Raw genomic sequence first — 15,368 nt, forward strand, 5'->3', positions numbered from 1 at the left:
GACCCCCAAACTATAAATTGCTGTAAATATAAGAAAAAGTGAAATAATTCTATGATTTTGAGAGAAAGTCAACACTGTAGGAAAAAGAGAGCCCAGGATTTGGGCTAAAAATCATTAATCTGACCCTGATCAACCCTGTGCCTTCTGCAGTAACTCAGCCTCTCAGGCTTTTGATTTGTCCATGTGTAAAATGAGGGTCATTGTCATTTAGACAACGAACTTCAGGGTATGTTTTAATTTTAAAATTCAGAGTCCTTCCATATCAGATAAGCATCAACTATTCAATAGTTTATGCTGAAGAGTACAGGGGACCAAAAGACCACCCAAATGGGTTCGTGAGCCCATCACGCCACTTCTTTGTTGGATCACCTTGGGCACCTCACTAAATTTTTCTGAGCCAGGTCCTCTTCACCTTGCTTGTCTATCATCAAAGGGTCACTGCGAGACTATAATAAAATAAGAGGAAAGAAATAGTGATTATTAAGGCATATTCTGAACCACATACCTCCATTGGCAACATTAAACTTCACTCCAAACTCTCCCCCTGGTCCTCCAGGGCAGTGGCTGGCTGTTAGAATGATTCCACCAGCTGCCTTGATCTTCCTGATAATGCAGGAGACCGCAGGTGTCGACAAGATGCCATTCTGTCCAATAATCAGTCGTCCAATCTAAATCATCCAAAAAAAAAAAATCAATCCAGTTGCTTGGAATTAAAGGCATTTCAACAGGAAATTGCCCCAGGCTCTGTTAACATACAGCCAATCACCTGATAAAAGAAACAGAGCAGGCTTTAGATTAGGGGAGGCAGGGTAGGGGGACCACTGACATTGTCTCTCCTATCTCATGTCTCTAAGAGCATTTGGTGCACCCGCATCTGGTAGTCAATTATTAACCTGTAAATAGGATATGCCTCATTGATCTTCAGTAGTTTGAAACATCTGCTTCTGATAATCGAGGGGTTAGCTTGAATCACACAAGAAGTTCTTAGTTGGCTACTGACTCAGAAACTATGCATGTGAACACGCTAGAGATTACAAGAAAAAAGAAATGGAATGCCTCTCTCCTTCTTCTGCTTCCTGTAACTTAGAATAAGCTCAGAGAGCAAGGGGACTGATTGACTACAACTTCATCATCTGTAGGCATATTTTAACTGTAATCTTCAGGAACGACTCTTCTCCTGAAAGTAGGAATTCTCTTTCTGCTGTTAAGTGAGAGCATGTGCTGGAGACATTGGAGAAATTACCCAGTCATGCTAAGCAGAGATCTGGAGGTCATCCATGGATGCAGCCAGATTCTTTCTAGAGCTACAAAACTGACTTTTTAAAAAGTCAGCAACACAGCACTGAAGAACATTTATTGCTACACCTTGTTTTAAAATTGGATTCAATAGCATCCAATCTAGTAGTTCTCAATATTTCTACAAAATAGAATCACTTATGAAGCTTTTTAAAATCCCAGTACTCAGACTGCATTCTGGACTGATTATATTGCAATCTCTGGGGTCAAGAGCCAAGCATTAGTAGTTTTAAAGCTCCACAGATGATTCCAATGTTCAGCCAACCTTGGTAATAAAGCCCCCTTGTTACTCAAAGGGCTGGCAGCATGGGCATCACCTGCAAGCTTGATAGAAATGCAGAACCTCAGCTGGGTGTGGTGGCTCCACCTGAAATCCCAGCACTTTGGGAGGCTGAGGTGGGCAGATCACCTGAGGTCCAGAGTTCGAGACCAGCCTGGCCAACGTGGTGAAACCTTATTTCTACTAAAAATACAAAAATTAGCTGATCATGGTGGTGCACGCCTGTAGTCCCAGCTACTCTGGAGTCTGAGGTGGGAGAATTGCTTGAACCTGGGAGGCAGAGGTTGCAGTGAGCCAAGATGGCGCCACTGCACTCCAGCCTGGGCTACAGAGCGAGACTCTGAAAGAAAGAAAAGAAAAGAAAGGAAAAGAAAAGAAAAGAAAAAAAAAAAGAAAAGAAAAAGAGAAAGAAATGCAGAACCTCAAGGCCCACCCAAGGCCTACCGAATAAGAACTTGTATTTTAATAAGATCCTCTCCTCTCTTCCCAGATAATTCATTTGATAAGTACTGATATAACCCACAAGCCAAAACAAACTTTAACATACAATTCAACAGCAAAGTTGCCCTGGCACCATCATTGCTAGAGGTCAGTCACTGACCAAATATAACAATCAGCGAGATCAGGGAAAAAAGATACAGAAGAGATCAAAACACACACACACATACACACACACACACACACACACAGCTCAAAAGCAAAGTGGCCTTGGGATGACTTAGTATAGAAATCCACAAGATCCCCAGGCTACATATTTTCAAGTAGAGGAGACAGATTATAAACAAATAAGCAATAACAATAATAGTTACTAGTGAGGTACATATTAGGAAGGAATTAGACTGCTGTAATAGAGAATAAAGGATGTCAATTTTAATAATAATATAATAATAATAGCTAAGGGAGCTTAGATTTTATTCCAAGTACAACCGGAATCCATTGAAAGGTTTTAAACAGTGAAAGTGACCTGACTGTATTTTTAAACATCATGGGCTGAGAAGCCCAAATGGTCCTATTAAAAAGTTAAGTCACATCAAGTCACTAAAACATTCCAATAGCTTTCCTTGTCCCCCACCAACCCAAAACAAAGCCAAAGTCTTCACTGTAGTCTACAAGGCCCTACATAATCTGACCTCCATCACCTACCATTCTCCATCGTCCTCCCACCCTCCCTCTTCTGTTGCAGCCACAATGGAACAGAACAGCTATTCCTCAAACACACCAAACATGATCCTGCCTCAGGGCCCTTGCATTTTCTTTTTCCTCTGCTTAGAATAGTTGCCCAGATATTAACATACTTGCCCTCTACTGTCTTTTGGGTTTCTGTTTCAATGTAACCTAATCAGAGATAGCACCCTTGACAGCCCTATATGATACTACAGCCAGAAGTCCCTAACTTTTCTATTGTTTCCTATTTCCTTCACCCTGCTATAATTTTCTGGATCACATATATTGCCATCTAACATTTTCTATATTGTTTATTTTCCCACTGTATGTAAAGCCCAAGGACTTTTTTTCACTGCTCTATCCCAAGAACGTAAAATAAGTCTGGCATGTGGTAAGCATACAACAAATATTTATTGAATTAATGAATGGAGAATAATGAATGAATGACGAATGGCTTCTCTGGGAGAAATACCTTGAAGTGGGGCAAGAGCAGAAAGAGGAATATCAGATGGGAGACTCTTCAAGTCGAGTGTTGATAGAGTCTTGGACTAGGCTGGAGCTAACAGAAATGAAAATGAGTCATTTGGTTTGAGATACATTTTTGGAAGGAGGATGAACAGAATATGCAGGTGGACTGGAATATGGAAGCGAGGGGCTGTGGTAAATAGCCTCCAAAATGGCCCCAATGGTCCTTGCCTTTTGGCATTTGTGACTTTTTGTGGTCCCCTCCCACACTGAACGATGCACATCTGGGTAATCAGTATATATTGCAGAAGTGATCGTGTGTGACTTCCATGGTGAGGCCATAAATGGCATGGCCACTTCTTCCCTGCTGTCTTGGACTGCCATTTTGGGAGAGGCCAGCCGCCATGTCATGAAGACACTCAATAAGCCCTGTGAAGAGGAAGCAAGGCCTGCCAACAACGGCCAGCACCAACTTTCCAGCCAAGGGACTGAGCCATCTCACAGTGGATCCTCCGGCCCCTGCCAAGCCTTCATATGACCAAACCAATACCAACATGTAACTGTGACCTCATGTGAGTCCCCAAGCCAGAATACCCATCTCCTGTCTCATAGAAATGATGAGAAATAATAAATATATGTGCTCACACACATTACCATCTAATTTTCTATATTATATGTTTATTTCCCCACTGTATATAAGATCCAAGGACTGTTTTTTTTCCACTGGTATATTCCAAGAACCTAGAACAAATCTGGCATATGGTAAGTATACAATAAATATCTGTTGAATTAATTAATGGGAAAAAATTAATGAATGATGAATGGCTGCTCTGGAAAAAATACCTTGAAGAGTGGCAGAAGTGGAAAGAGGAGGATCAGATGGGAGGCTAACAGCCAGCACCACCTTGCCAGCCAAGTGACTGAGCCATTTTGCAGTGGATCCTCCAGCCCCCATCAAGCCCCAACTAAGCTACTGAGTTTCATGATATTTCTTACACTGCAATAAATAACTAATACTGGACCAGTGAGAAAAGGAGTCAAGAATAATCTCAGCTTTCTACTTTTAATAACTTAATGGATAGTGGTGCTATTAATCAAGTCAGGAAAGAGAAAGGACAATAATTACACCCATAGTAAGTATTATCCAAAGTCGTGATAAATTATTTTCCATATGCTCTTGCTAAAATTGATGTAGTCATTCAACTCATTTTATTATGTATCATGAAACCAGCAATATTGAAGAACCTTCTGATATAGAACTGAATATAATTTAGTCACTGCCCTCAAGTAATAAGTCCGGAGAATCAAGAATCTGAAAAATGTTTGTAACTTTTGCTCAAAATTTTCTCTCAGCCATTTAAAGGGAAAATTATGAAGACTGTATAGTGGTGACAGACTGGGATAGCAGTCCACAAAAACTTAGGATGCCCTTCCATAGCACAGAGTCAATGCTGAGAACAGCTGCCTAGCCAGGGGCTACATTTTCCAACCCACCCTTGCATCTAGATGTGGCCACATGGTGCATTTAGACAATGGGTGATAAACTAGTAGGAGAATGAGAACAGAAGTAATGTGTGTTTCTTCTAAGCTGAGGATATCAGAAAACAGACATATCATCTCTACACTGCTTATTTCTCTTTCTACAGATTCAGTACAGGTAATCACGTGGCTCTGGGCAATGCCAGAGTCACAGGAGGGAAGGAAACTGGGTCCCCATCCCATTTGGTAGACAAGAGTCTTTGCCCACCGGAGACATCCTCATAGGACTATTGTGTGACTGAGAAATAACGTTCTATTGTTTTTAAGGCAATAAAAATTGCCTACATTTCAGGTTTATTTATTACAACCACCCACATTTTCTTAAGCAGTAGCGAAAGAAACATAAACCACAGTTTAATGCCAAATCAAAAATGTCAAATGCAAAATTATTTTATGCTATTACAGTATAAAGTTATGTCCACTTTGGGACAAGGACTTAGAAAAATGCAGAAATAAACATGTAAAGTTATTAAGTAGGAGCTATTATAGATAAGTTTTTATCTTATTAAATTTCAGTTATTTTTGAAAAGGTAATATACACTCTGTTTAAGAAGGTTAAAGTGAGTAATTACACTTGAATAGTTTCAACCTGAAATACTTTAGTTATAATTGGAGAATTAACAGAAGATTAAATTCTAGATATCTGGAAATTTTACCTATGTGAGATCTGCTCATTAACCCATCAATACCAGAGAGAAGAGGTACTGCTGGACATTGTCCTATCATCTGAGGGATAAGTACTGGAGGAGATGCGAAAGAGAGGGTGATGGGGCTTCTGAGGTAAGACATGGAAAATTGTGAAGATATTTGTGTCCCATATGGACACTCACCAAAAGGCGACCTAGGCAGAGGAGGATTTTAATAATAGGATGACCAGTTCTGTGGATGTCAATGAGTGTCTTTCCCCCAGCCATTCCTGACATTGTCCAATGGGCTCATGAGCAAAGTGGCTGATATGGTTCAACATCTCATGTTGAAATGTAATCCCCAGTGTTGGAGGTGGGGCCCAGTGAGAGGTGTTTGGATCATGGGGGCGAATCCCTCATGAATGGTTTAGCACCATGCCCTTGATGATAAGTGTGTTCTCGCTCTGAGTTTACATGAGATCTGCTTGTTTAAAAGTATGTGGCAACTTCTCTTTTGTTCTCTTGCTCCCACTCTTGCTGTGTGATATGCCTGCTCCCACTTTGTCATCCGCCATGAGTAAAAGCTCCTGAGACCTCACCAGAACCCAAGGAGATGCCGGCACCAGGCTTGTACAGCCCTCAGAACCATGAGCTAAGGAAACTTCTTTTCTTTATAAATTACCCAGCCTCAGGTATTTCTTTATAGCAATGCAAGAATGCTCTAATACAATGGCCGTGATGGCAGGGATGAAGGCTATGCATGGGCTCAACAATATGGACTTTCACTCACCAAGGCTGACCTGGCTATGGCCACTGCAGAGCGCCTACTGTACCAGCAGCTGGGACCAACACTGAGTCTCCTTATGGTGCCATTCCCCAAATGATCAGCCAGCTACCTGGTGGTAGATTGGTTAATTTGGGCCACTTCCATCACAGAAGGTGAAGCACTTTGTACTTACTAGAATAGACACAAAGAAGAGGAGATATGAAGACAGATGCAAAGATTGGAGTGACGCAGCCACACCCAGGAAGCCAAGGAATGTATTCTGCTGCCAGAAGCTGGAAGAGGCAGGGAACAGATTCTCCCTAGAGCATCTACAGAGTGTGGCCATGCCGATACCTTGATTTTGACTTCCGGCCTCCAGAACTGTGAGAGAATAAATTTCTGTGATTTTAAACCACCAAATATGTGGAGTCCTAGGAAATGAATACAAAATTTGGAATCTAATACAAAGTTTGTATTAACTTCACAAGGCTGCTATAACAAATTACCATAAGCTTGGTGGTTAAAAGCAATTAAAATTTATTCCCTTATAGTTCTGGAGGCCAGAAGTTCAAAATCAAGGTGTCAGCGGGGACCTGCCTCATCGAAAGGCTCTAGGGGAGGATCCTCCCTTGCCTCTTCCAGTTTCTGTTGCCTCCACATATTTCTGAGCTTGTGTTCACATCACCAATCTCTGCCTCTGTTTTCATGTCACTTTCTTTGCGTGTCTATGTCTTTTCTTCTGTTCACCCTCTCTCTACCAATTAGCCCAGGATAAATGTCATCAGAAAAGGTATGGCTTTCAAGATAAAAAGAAATATAACTTTTGGAAGCCCTTTTGTATAAAGAAAAAGCACTCAACTTGAAGTTAAAAGGCACAGGTATGAGTCTTGACTCTACCCCCTGACGTAGGATCAATCATTTAACTTCTCTGAGGCTCTGCGTCTTTATCTGAAAAGCCAAGAAAGAAGAGGGTTGTTAAAATCCACCGAAGATCAGATTCTACAAACAAAAACTCTTTGTTAAATTAACCATGACACAAACTACTCTATTGTCTTCCTCGCATCCCACAACCCCCTCCAACATATAAAATTTATCTTTAGATAGCAGATTGTCCCTTAAAGTACCATTTTACTCTCTGAAAAAGTCCCAGAAATACTACCCTCTGCCAATGCAGCGGACAGCTACCTTGCAAGGAAAAGATGCACTACCTACATAATTATCCTCAGTTTTGTTTACAGCATTGAAGCAGGCGATATCTGACTTTCATTCCTGAGTGAAATCCAGACCACAGACCAGGGAGGACCAAGCCATGGCATTCTGCTGCTTCCTGCTGAACGTTCCACACCATAGGGTCTGGCTTTGGCTGGAAGAAGGGCAACCTCACCCAGTCCTCCAGAAGATGCACACACCCAAGTGGATGTTACTGCCATTAAGGGGCATTTCCTTCAGCTCCCACGTGGAAAAGGGGGCAAAGTGGACCCTGGTCCACTGTCACTCACACACATACATAGGAGGCACACAGGTACAGATCCCAGGGTCCACATCTATCACATATATGAACATTATCACACAGACCCCTGCAGACACACCTGTGAGGCATATGCATTCCCAAACACACAGACAGACTCAGGATAAATTTGTTCCTACCCAGCCATGACTTCTAAATGCTTGGGGAAACCAAGGCATAGTAGAAAGGAGTGTGCAATTATCATTTCCCATGATGCCGTTACTTAAGAACTCTTTGTGTCCGTCCTTCTAATGGCACCAATGCCTCCCATCAAGCCTTAAACCTCACTTAAATTATGTCATTGGGCTTTTTCACCCACAAATGAGCATAGCAGGTGCCAAGGGAATCAATATGCCCTCTCAAATGCCTTAGACCAGGGTCCCCAGAAAGACAAAATGTTATTTTACAAAAGTTTTCTCCCAGCACTTCTATTCCTTTACATTTCGTGCCATATACAACTATGGTTTTTTAATGATCTTATTTCTGACAGCGGTTTTTCTTCAGAACATCAGCAGCTTCTTTCCTAAATTAGTTTTAGTATGAGTTCCGTTTCTAATTAGCTCAAATTAAAGTCCTAGAGAGCAGCGAGGTAATATTTAAACCCTCAGGCTAAAATTTCAGAGTAGGTGCAGAATTTTGACTCTAAATGAGTTTTTCCTGTGACATAACGTGAATGAAAGCAGGATTTCTTTCATGTGTGAACTGTCTTAAATCAGACTTACCCTTTGTGATTCTCTTTTAGCTTTAAACGCCATTTAAGAAAAAAAGAAAAGAAAATTAAGCATGACATTCCCCAATATCCTCTGCTTACTGTGTTATAATCCCTATCACTCCCCAAGTGAATTGGAGAGAGTGAAGACACAATGAATAGAAACTTCCTTGATGCTTCAGAGAGGAAGTGTTCTCCAGGACCGCACAGCCTCCACCATGTCCATCTACGAAGGGCTGTGGCAAGCCATATACACAAAGATGCCTGTTTCCTGTCTTCTCGGTTAAAAACAAAAACAAAACACTGGAAGGAACCCCAACGCCAAGCTGCCATGGGTTGCAGAGTGCCAGCCCTTAAGTAGTGTTGTCCATGGATAAACAGGACATGGATAAGGGAAATTTCCAGAAATAACAAACTCAAGGCATGAATGTGGTTATCCAAACATCAAGGGACTCCTTCATTTGCATTTGGATAGTTGTGCAGTTATATGATTTGTTACATGGAGACCAGATGGAAGTAAGAGAGCTCATCCTCAACTTCCTGTACCTCTGAAAGTCTTTACATACAGGCTGGAGAGAGAGATGAGAGTCCATTAGCATCAAACCACCATGGATTTCATAATCAATTCCTAATATCTAAATAAGTGCAGAAAAGTCACAGGCATCTAGAAGTGTGGCCCAAGTTCTGGTCTTCAATCGGCCCACCCATTTCTCAAGATTTTATTGAGAAGATCAAGAAATCTAATCTTCCTTGGATGCAAAATGGAGGTGGTGAAAATTGGAAGTATGTCCTTCCTGGTAATTAGGCAATTTCAGTACATAGGAAGTGCTCTGAAATCTTTACGGTATAGAGTCTGACTCACTAGAACAAGAAAGGGCCCCACTTGTTGCCATTTTATGAGGTGACCACCCCAGCTGGATCCCAGGATAAGAACTACAAGTGTCCATTGGGTCTACCTGGGTCTGGGTCAAGAAAGCAGAGTTGAGTGCCCTGAAGTAAGCTGAGATTTTGGTGTTCGATAGGAAACAATGTAAGAATTGACTTTGCCACCTACTGCCTGAGTGACTTTGAGCAAGATCCCAAATCCCTATGTATCTCGGTTTTGTTATCTAAAAGATTACATGATGGAGGATGGAAGGAAGCAACACAGCCAAGACCCAGTTTACAGTGTCTAGCACCTAACAGACTCTCGACACGTTTCACTTGCCCTTGAGTCAGTCTTTCCATGTCACTGAATATTCTTCCACAACATGATTTTAATGCATATAGTCATCCATTATTTAAATTTACCATTATTGACCAATGTAAAAATGTTCTTTTACCTCAAATTTTTATATGTAAAACAAAAACATGTTTGAGGACTAAACCCACACCGTGGTATAAATTAAACTGGATGTAGGCCAGGCATGGTGAGTCAAACCTACAGTCCCAGCACTTCGGGAAACCAAGACAGGAGGATGGCTTGAAGCCAGGAGCTCAAGAGCAGCCTGGGCAATATGGCAGGACCTCATCTCTACAAAAAAATAAGAAAAATTAGCTGGCCATGGTGGCATGCACCTGTAGTCCTAGCTTCTCGGGAGGCTGAGGTGGAAGGATCCATTGAGCCCAGGAGTTTAAGGCTGCTGTGAGCTTGGATAACCACTGCACTCCAGCCTGGATGACAGAACAAGAACGCGTTTCAAAAAAAAAAAAAAAAAAAAAAACACCAAAAAACTAAAAACTAAAAACTGGATGTAGTTTGCCAATAACTAAATAGCAAATTAATTGTAACATGCTCACATATCAACGACGTCTTTCTTCTTTAATCATAAACCTCCTCACTAAGAAGCTGCTGAAGTCCATGGTAGTGACAGGTACATGTCTGCATCCTTGTCCTGACCTGCATCTTCTTTGATTGTCCCCATCTGTGTCTCCGACGGGCACTGCCGAACCGGCCTGCTACCTGATCAATGTTGTACTGAACCGGCCTGCTAACTGATCAGTGTCGTTGAGCTCACTGCACAAAGCTGTTCTTACAAGGTAGATTTCTGCCTGGAATAGTCATACTTACACTGTTTATATTCCTTACTCCTGACCCATCCAACTCAGCACAAGTTCTATTTATTGCCATAGAAACATAGGTCATTTGGAAACACCTCTTTCATTTCTATGGAATGTTCAAACATTTCTGCCATTGTGGACTCTGTTCTAGCCTCTTGTTAAATACATCCAGAAAAGAGACAAAGCTTTATGGGGAGGCTATATGCACACATATGCTATAGAATAAGCTATCTAAATGCTTAAAAATACTTTCCGCCTGGCACCGCACCTTGATAGGTAGACAGAAATTAAGTATCTATATATATCTATCTATATAGATACATATAAATATATATCCCCAAAAGAAAAACTCATTCTCTTACTTATACATAGGTAGAATATAGGTGAATATACGTATACATTTATAGGTAGAACAAAAAATACCCTCAGCCTCTTTAGGGCCATGTGTTTTCTCTGAGTAATTGTCACAATTAATTAAAATATATTTGTATGCATTTTTCGATAAATTCCATCAGACCAGTTTCTGTCTGGTTGGAAAATAGTAACTGCCTATTTGCCAAGTGCCCCTGCCCCCATACTATGTTCCAGCGAACTGAAGACCTCCGGCAATCATAGATTTACAACTCAGCGAGATTAAACAATTTATTGTTATTTATGACACCCAAGCTGGATCTTCTGTATTATATTCCACATTAGCATCTATCACTTTACATTTGGGAGATCCTGTCCAAAAAAAGATTATGCCTCCTAACCAAACATTCAGCAGGGCTGCAGGAACAGGCCCCCTGACAAACATCCTCCCAAAGTACTTTAAAGCACCGTGAGCTCCTGCAGCTGTGCATTTTCAGACGACTCAGCAGATTAGCGTGGAGTCTCTTAGCCTCTGCTTGGTCTGTTCCTTTCAGTAATCTCTCACATGGCCCAGTCCATTCGGTTTGAAAATCCTCATGAAATGAGCAGATTAAGATCTGGCTTCAGTAGAGGGCCATGGGGTGGGCACGGAGGGGACAGGGTTTGCTCTTAACACAGCCTGAGCCTCAGAAAGGTTTCAGATGGAAAAGCATGGCACTGACTCAGCTCATGCTTAACAGGAAATAATGCACAGACCACACCAAAAAAGTCCTTTATGTTGTGTGAAAGTCTGCGTCGGAGCAGCTGCTGCCACCTCATGTACTGTGATAGAGTGTGCATGTGTGTGTTTGTGTGTGCATGAGTGTGAGTACGCACACAAATGTGTGCTGGGAGGGGGAGGAGATCACGCCTTCAGCAGTCGCCACCTCAGCCTTAGCTAACAGCATGGAGAAATGCCAAAAGTCAAGAGGAAGCTGCCCCAAAGCAACTGTGATCACCACATCAGCAGGCGCTTTCTGGTTAGTAAAGCTACTGGGACTAAAAAACACACATGAACTCATCCTTCTTTTATTTTAATCAGAGCAAAATATTCTTATAATAATTGTGTTATATGAATAAATAATTCACAATGCTGTAACCCATTATCACATTCAATCCTCCCAACAACCCTAGAAGATATGTAGACAAGTATTATTACTTTCCCTATTTTTATAAATGAGGAAGTAAAACCCAGGAGGCTAGGCGACTTCCCCACAGTCATATAAGTTGCAAACAGTAGTATCATGATTCAAATCTAAAGCTTCTCCTTGTGTCTTTATTGTTTTAATTTTGAAGGTAATGCATATGCATGTATGATCTTTTAAATCCAGAGATATATATGGAATAGATAGGAAAACGGACTCTCCTTCCCCATTATACATCCCCTCCACCCAAGCTATATCCACTGTTGACTAGAGTATGTACTTCCAATCCTATTTTCTATGCCTACATTATATACAGAAAAGCAGGATTACATTACACACAATATTCCAGTCATTGCTGTTTTTCACCAACAAGCTATCTTTCACATCTTTTTCATACTACATATAAATTTACATCCTTTATTTTAGTGGTGTATATTGTGTGGTTGTGTCATAAATTATGTACCTGTTCTCTGTTGAACACACAGATTTTTTTCTGAGTTTTTCCTTAGCAAAATGCTGCAGTGAGTACCCTTGTACATAGATGTTTGTACATTTGTTCTAGAAAAATCTACAGTATAGATTCTTAGATTAAGAGATTCCCAGGTTATTAGACAACTACTCTATTAATTTAGATATATACTTCCAAATTGCCTGACCAAAAAGTTGTGTCAATTTAACTTCTATGAACAGTATACAAACATGACAATTTTCCAACACCTACACCAACTCTGGGTAATTTCATCTTTTTTAAAAGTTGATGGATTGTTTTAATTTATATTTCTCTCGTTATTAATAAGGTTGGCCACCTGTTCATGTGTTATTATTGATGATATTTGTATTGAATTGTTTGAATTTCCTTGATTTAGAAAACCTTTTTACATGTCATAGACATTAAATATTTGTTGTAAAACTCTCCTTCTAGTATTTTGTATGTCTTTTGTCAAGTAGAATAAACTCTTGTCCTCTGATTTCAGATTCCTCTCTTTCCATTAGAAATCCCGAAATGTAAAACTACATATTGATAGCTAAAAACCAGGATGTTTACTAGAGAAAAACAATACAAAGGCAATAATTAAATATTATGTTTATACAAAATACCTACTAGTACAAACTTAAAAAGAAAGTAAAAGTCAAATGCTTCTACGACTTCAGACTAAGAAAAAGAACTTTTGAGGTTGAATGTTCCTGAAATTTTTCTTTTCATACAACTACGGACATGACTTCAAAAGTTGATGTCACTAAAAATGTAAGATATGAAAGATATTTGAAGACTCAGAGAAGGTGGATTTTCATTTTAAGAAGTCACACATATATTCTAGACATCCTCTTATTCGTAACTAAGAGAGTCAAATCAGATGAAAGAATCTAAAAATTTCCTTTTGACTGTGTTAAGTAGAAGTAGTAGAGGCATATTGGCCAAATCTCGAGTGTTTGCAAATTGACTCTTAAGGCTATAGGCTGACACAGGCCATTGAAGCCCTAGCTTTTTATCTTTAATTTTAAAATCCCCGAACAATTTATACTAATTTTTCTTGTCCATTATTTCCAAATAATCTTGTTTAAATGTTATTACAGTGCTTGCTCATGTTACTGTTGCCTAACAGAAGGGTATCCGGGGCCTTAAAACTGAGAGGGTTAGGATTAATGACTCCAATACCTATGCTTGGACATGTCCAAAAGTAGGTTCCAACTTCTTGTCCTCAAGTCTGTATAGAAACTAGCAAACTTCCAGAGTTCACAAAAGGCTCAAAGAGAACAGATGTTTTATAGAAAATTCTTAGAGCAAGTTTCACGCATAATATTGCTGATGTGTGTCTGCCTTTTCAATAAACATCACTATGCTTTATCACAAGATTTAATAAAGCAGCTTAGTTAAAAATGCCATCTGGGTCTCTGGACACATTAAACAAAGCTTAAAATAACCACCCCGGCAACTGGGAGGACCCAGCTGTTCTCACAACCTCTCCCACTCCTTTTACTTCCCCATAAAAAGAGTGAATGAAGACCACAGACTAAAAGCATCCAGAATGAACTGACACAAACAGGGAGATAGATGGAGTCAAGGGGTCCCGTAAGTTTGCTATCACTCACACAATAGATTTGCTAATTCCACAACTTGGGGATGGGGATTCAGAAAGGGAAGCAGAAAGAGGGAAGAGAGAATCATAGAAGGGCTCATTCAAGTTTTCTAATGTATCACAAACCTGTCCTCCCTAATGTCTGGATCATAGCAGCCCATTCCATTCACCTATTCTGCAGTGAACTCCAGTAGACAATACAAAGCAATCACCGCCCAGTTCTTTCTCCCTTCTAGAGATGAGATATTAGCCACCCAATCCCGGATTCTCAGATCCATTCCAGGAAAGAAGCACTAGGTATCGAAGCACAGGGTTCCCTCCCTCCCTTCTTTCTTCCACCGCAAGATTTGTTCCCCATATAGTTCTAGTAAATGCAAAACCAAGTATATTCTTATTATTTAGAGCAACCATCTTTTCATGGCAAGCTGGAATCAAATACAACCTGCACAAACATCTACCTGGGGGACACTCCTAAGGGTCCGACTGGGCCAGCCTTCTGCATACCACTGCATTTCAGCTTCCTAGTTCACAAGACACTGAGACATTCTTGAATTCTGCAAGGTGCACTGTGTGTTAATATCATTGCTGCTCATCATGTGGCCAATATAGGGCATGACTAGTCAACAAATAAATTTTCTCTTGGCTAAAACTTGCAACAAAACTGTAAGTTGTTTACCAAGGGGCCCACTACAGGTTATATTCAATACATACAGTCAAATCATAATTATCTGAGATATATTCAGTTGACCATATGCCTTTATATTTCAGTAAAAGGTCTTTACATTTCCCAGGGCTATCGATGTTACAAAGTGCTTTCATACGCAGTGCTGCATGTGATTTCCAGGGTAATTAAATGATCCTGTCATACCTGATTTTTAGATGCGGAAATGAGTGGTTTCTGGGTATTTCAAGAGGCTAACACATCTGCCCTCCAACTTGTATGTGAAAACCAAAAACAAAATTCCAAGGCCCCTCGACCATCTGAATGGACTTTGACTCTTTTGGTCAATATATGGCAGAGCTAGGAAAAGAAGGTGAGTCTTCCATCTGCTGATACAGGGTTTTTTCTGCCATACTCCATTACCTCCAAGGCTAAAGTCAAAACAGGGTGTGGTTACCACATGAAAAAATCTGGTTTGGATTTCCCAAATGTGTATGTAGTATTTGGTGATTTACCTTAACTTAACCTATAGTTCTTTTGGGTTGTAACAGTCTGACTCCATTTTTGAAAACAAAACAAAATCGATTTTAAATGCTGAATTATAGATCTTTGCTGTCCAGCATGGTAGCTACTAACCACTTATGGTTATTTGCATTTCTATTTTAATTAATTTAAATTAAGTAAAATGCAAAATTCAGTTCT

At 40.3% G+C, this 15,368-nt stretch overlaps 1 protein-coding gene across 1 annotated transcript in view; it reads right to left on the minus strand.

Annotated features, from left to right (window-relative positions):
• Window positions 1-15,368, minus strand: part of PGM5 (phosphoglucomutase 5) — a 185,809-nt gene that overhangs the window by 163,163 nt on the left and 7,278 nt on the right. The window contains exon 2 of the mRNA XM_030810753.1: window positions 506-668. Coding sequence (XP_030666613.1) covers window positions 506-668 — 163 coding nt within the window. The remainder of the gene's footprint in view (window positions 1-505; window positions 669-15,368) is intronic.

This window comes from Nomascus leucogenys, chromosome 1a (assembly GCF_006542625.1).
Source record: "Nomascus leucogenys isolate Asia chromosome 1a, Asia_NLE_v1, whole genome shotgun sequence".
NCBI classification, from domain to species: Eukaryota; Metazoa; Chordata; class Mammalia; order Primates; family Hylobatidae; genus Nomascus; species Nomascus leucogenys.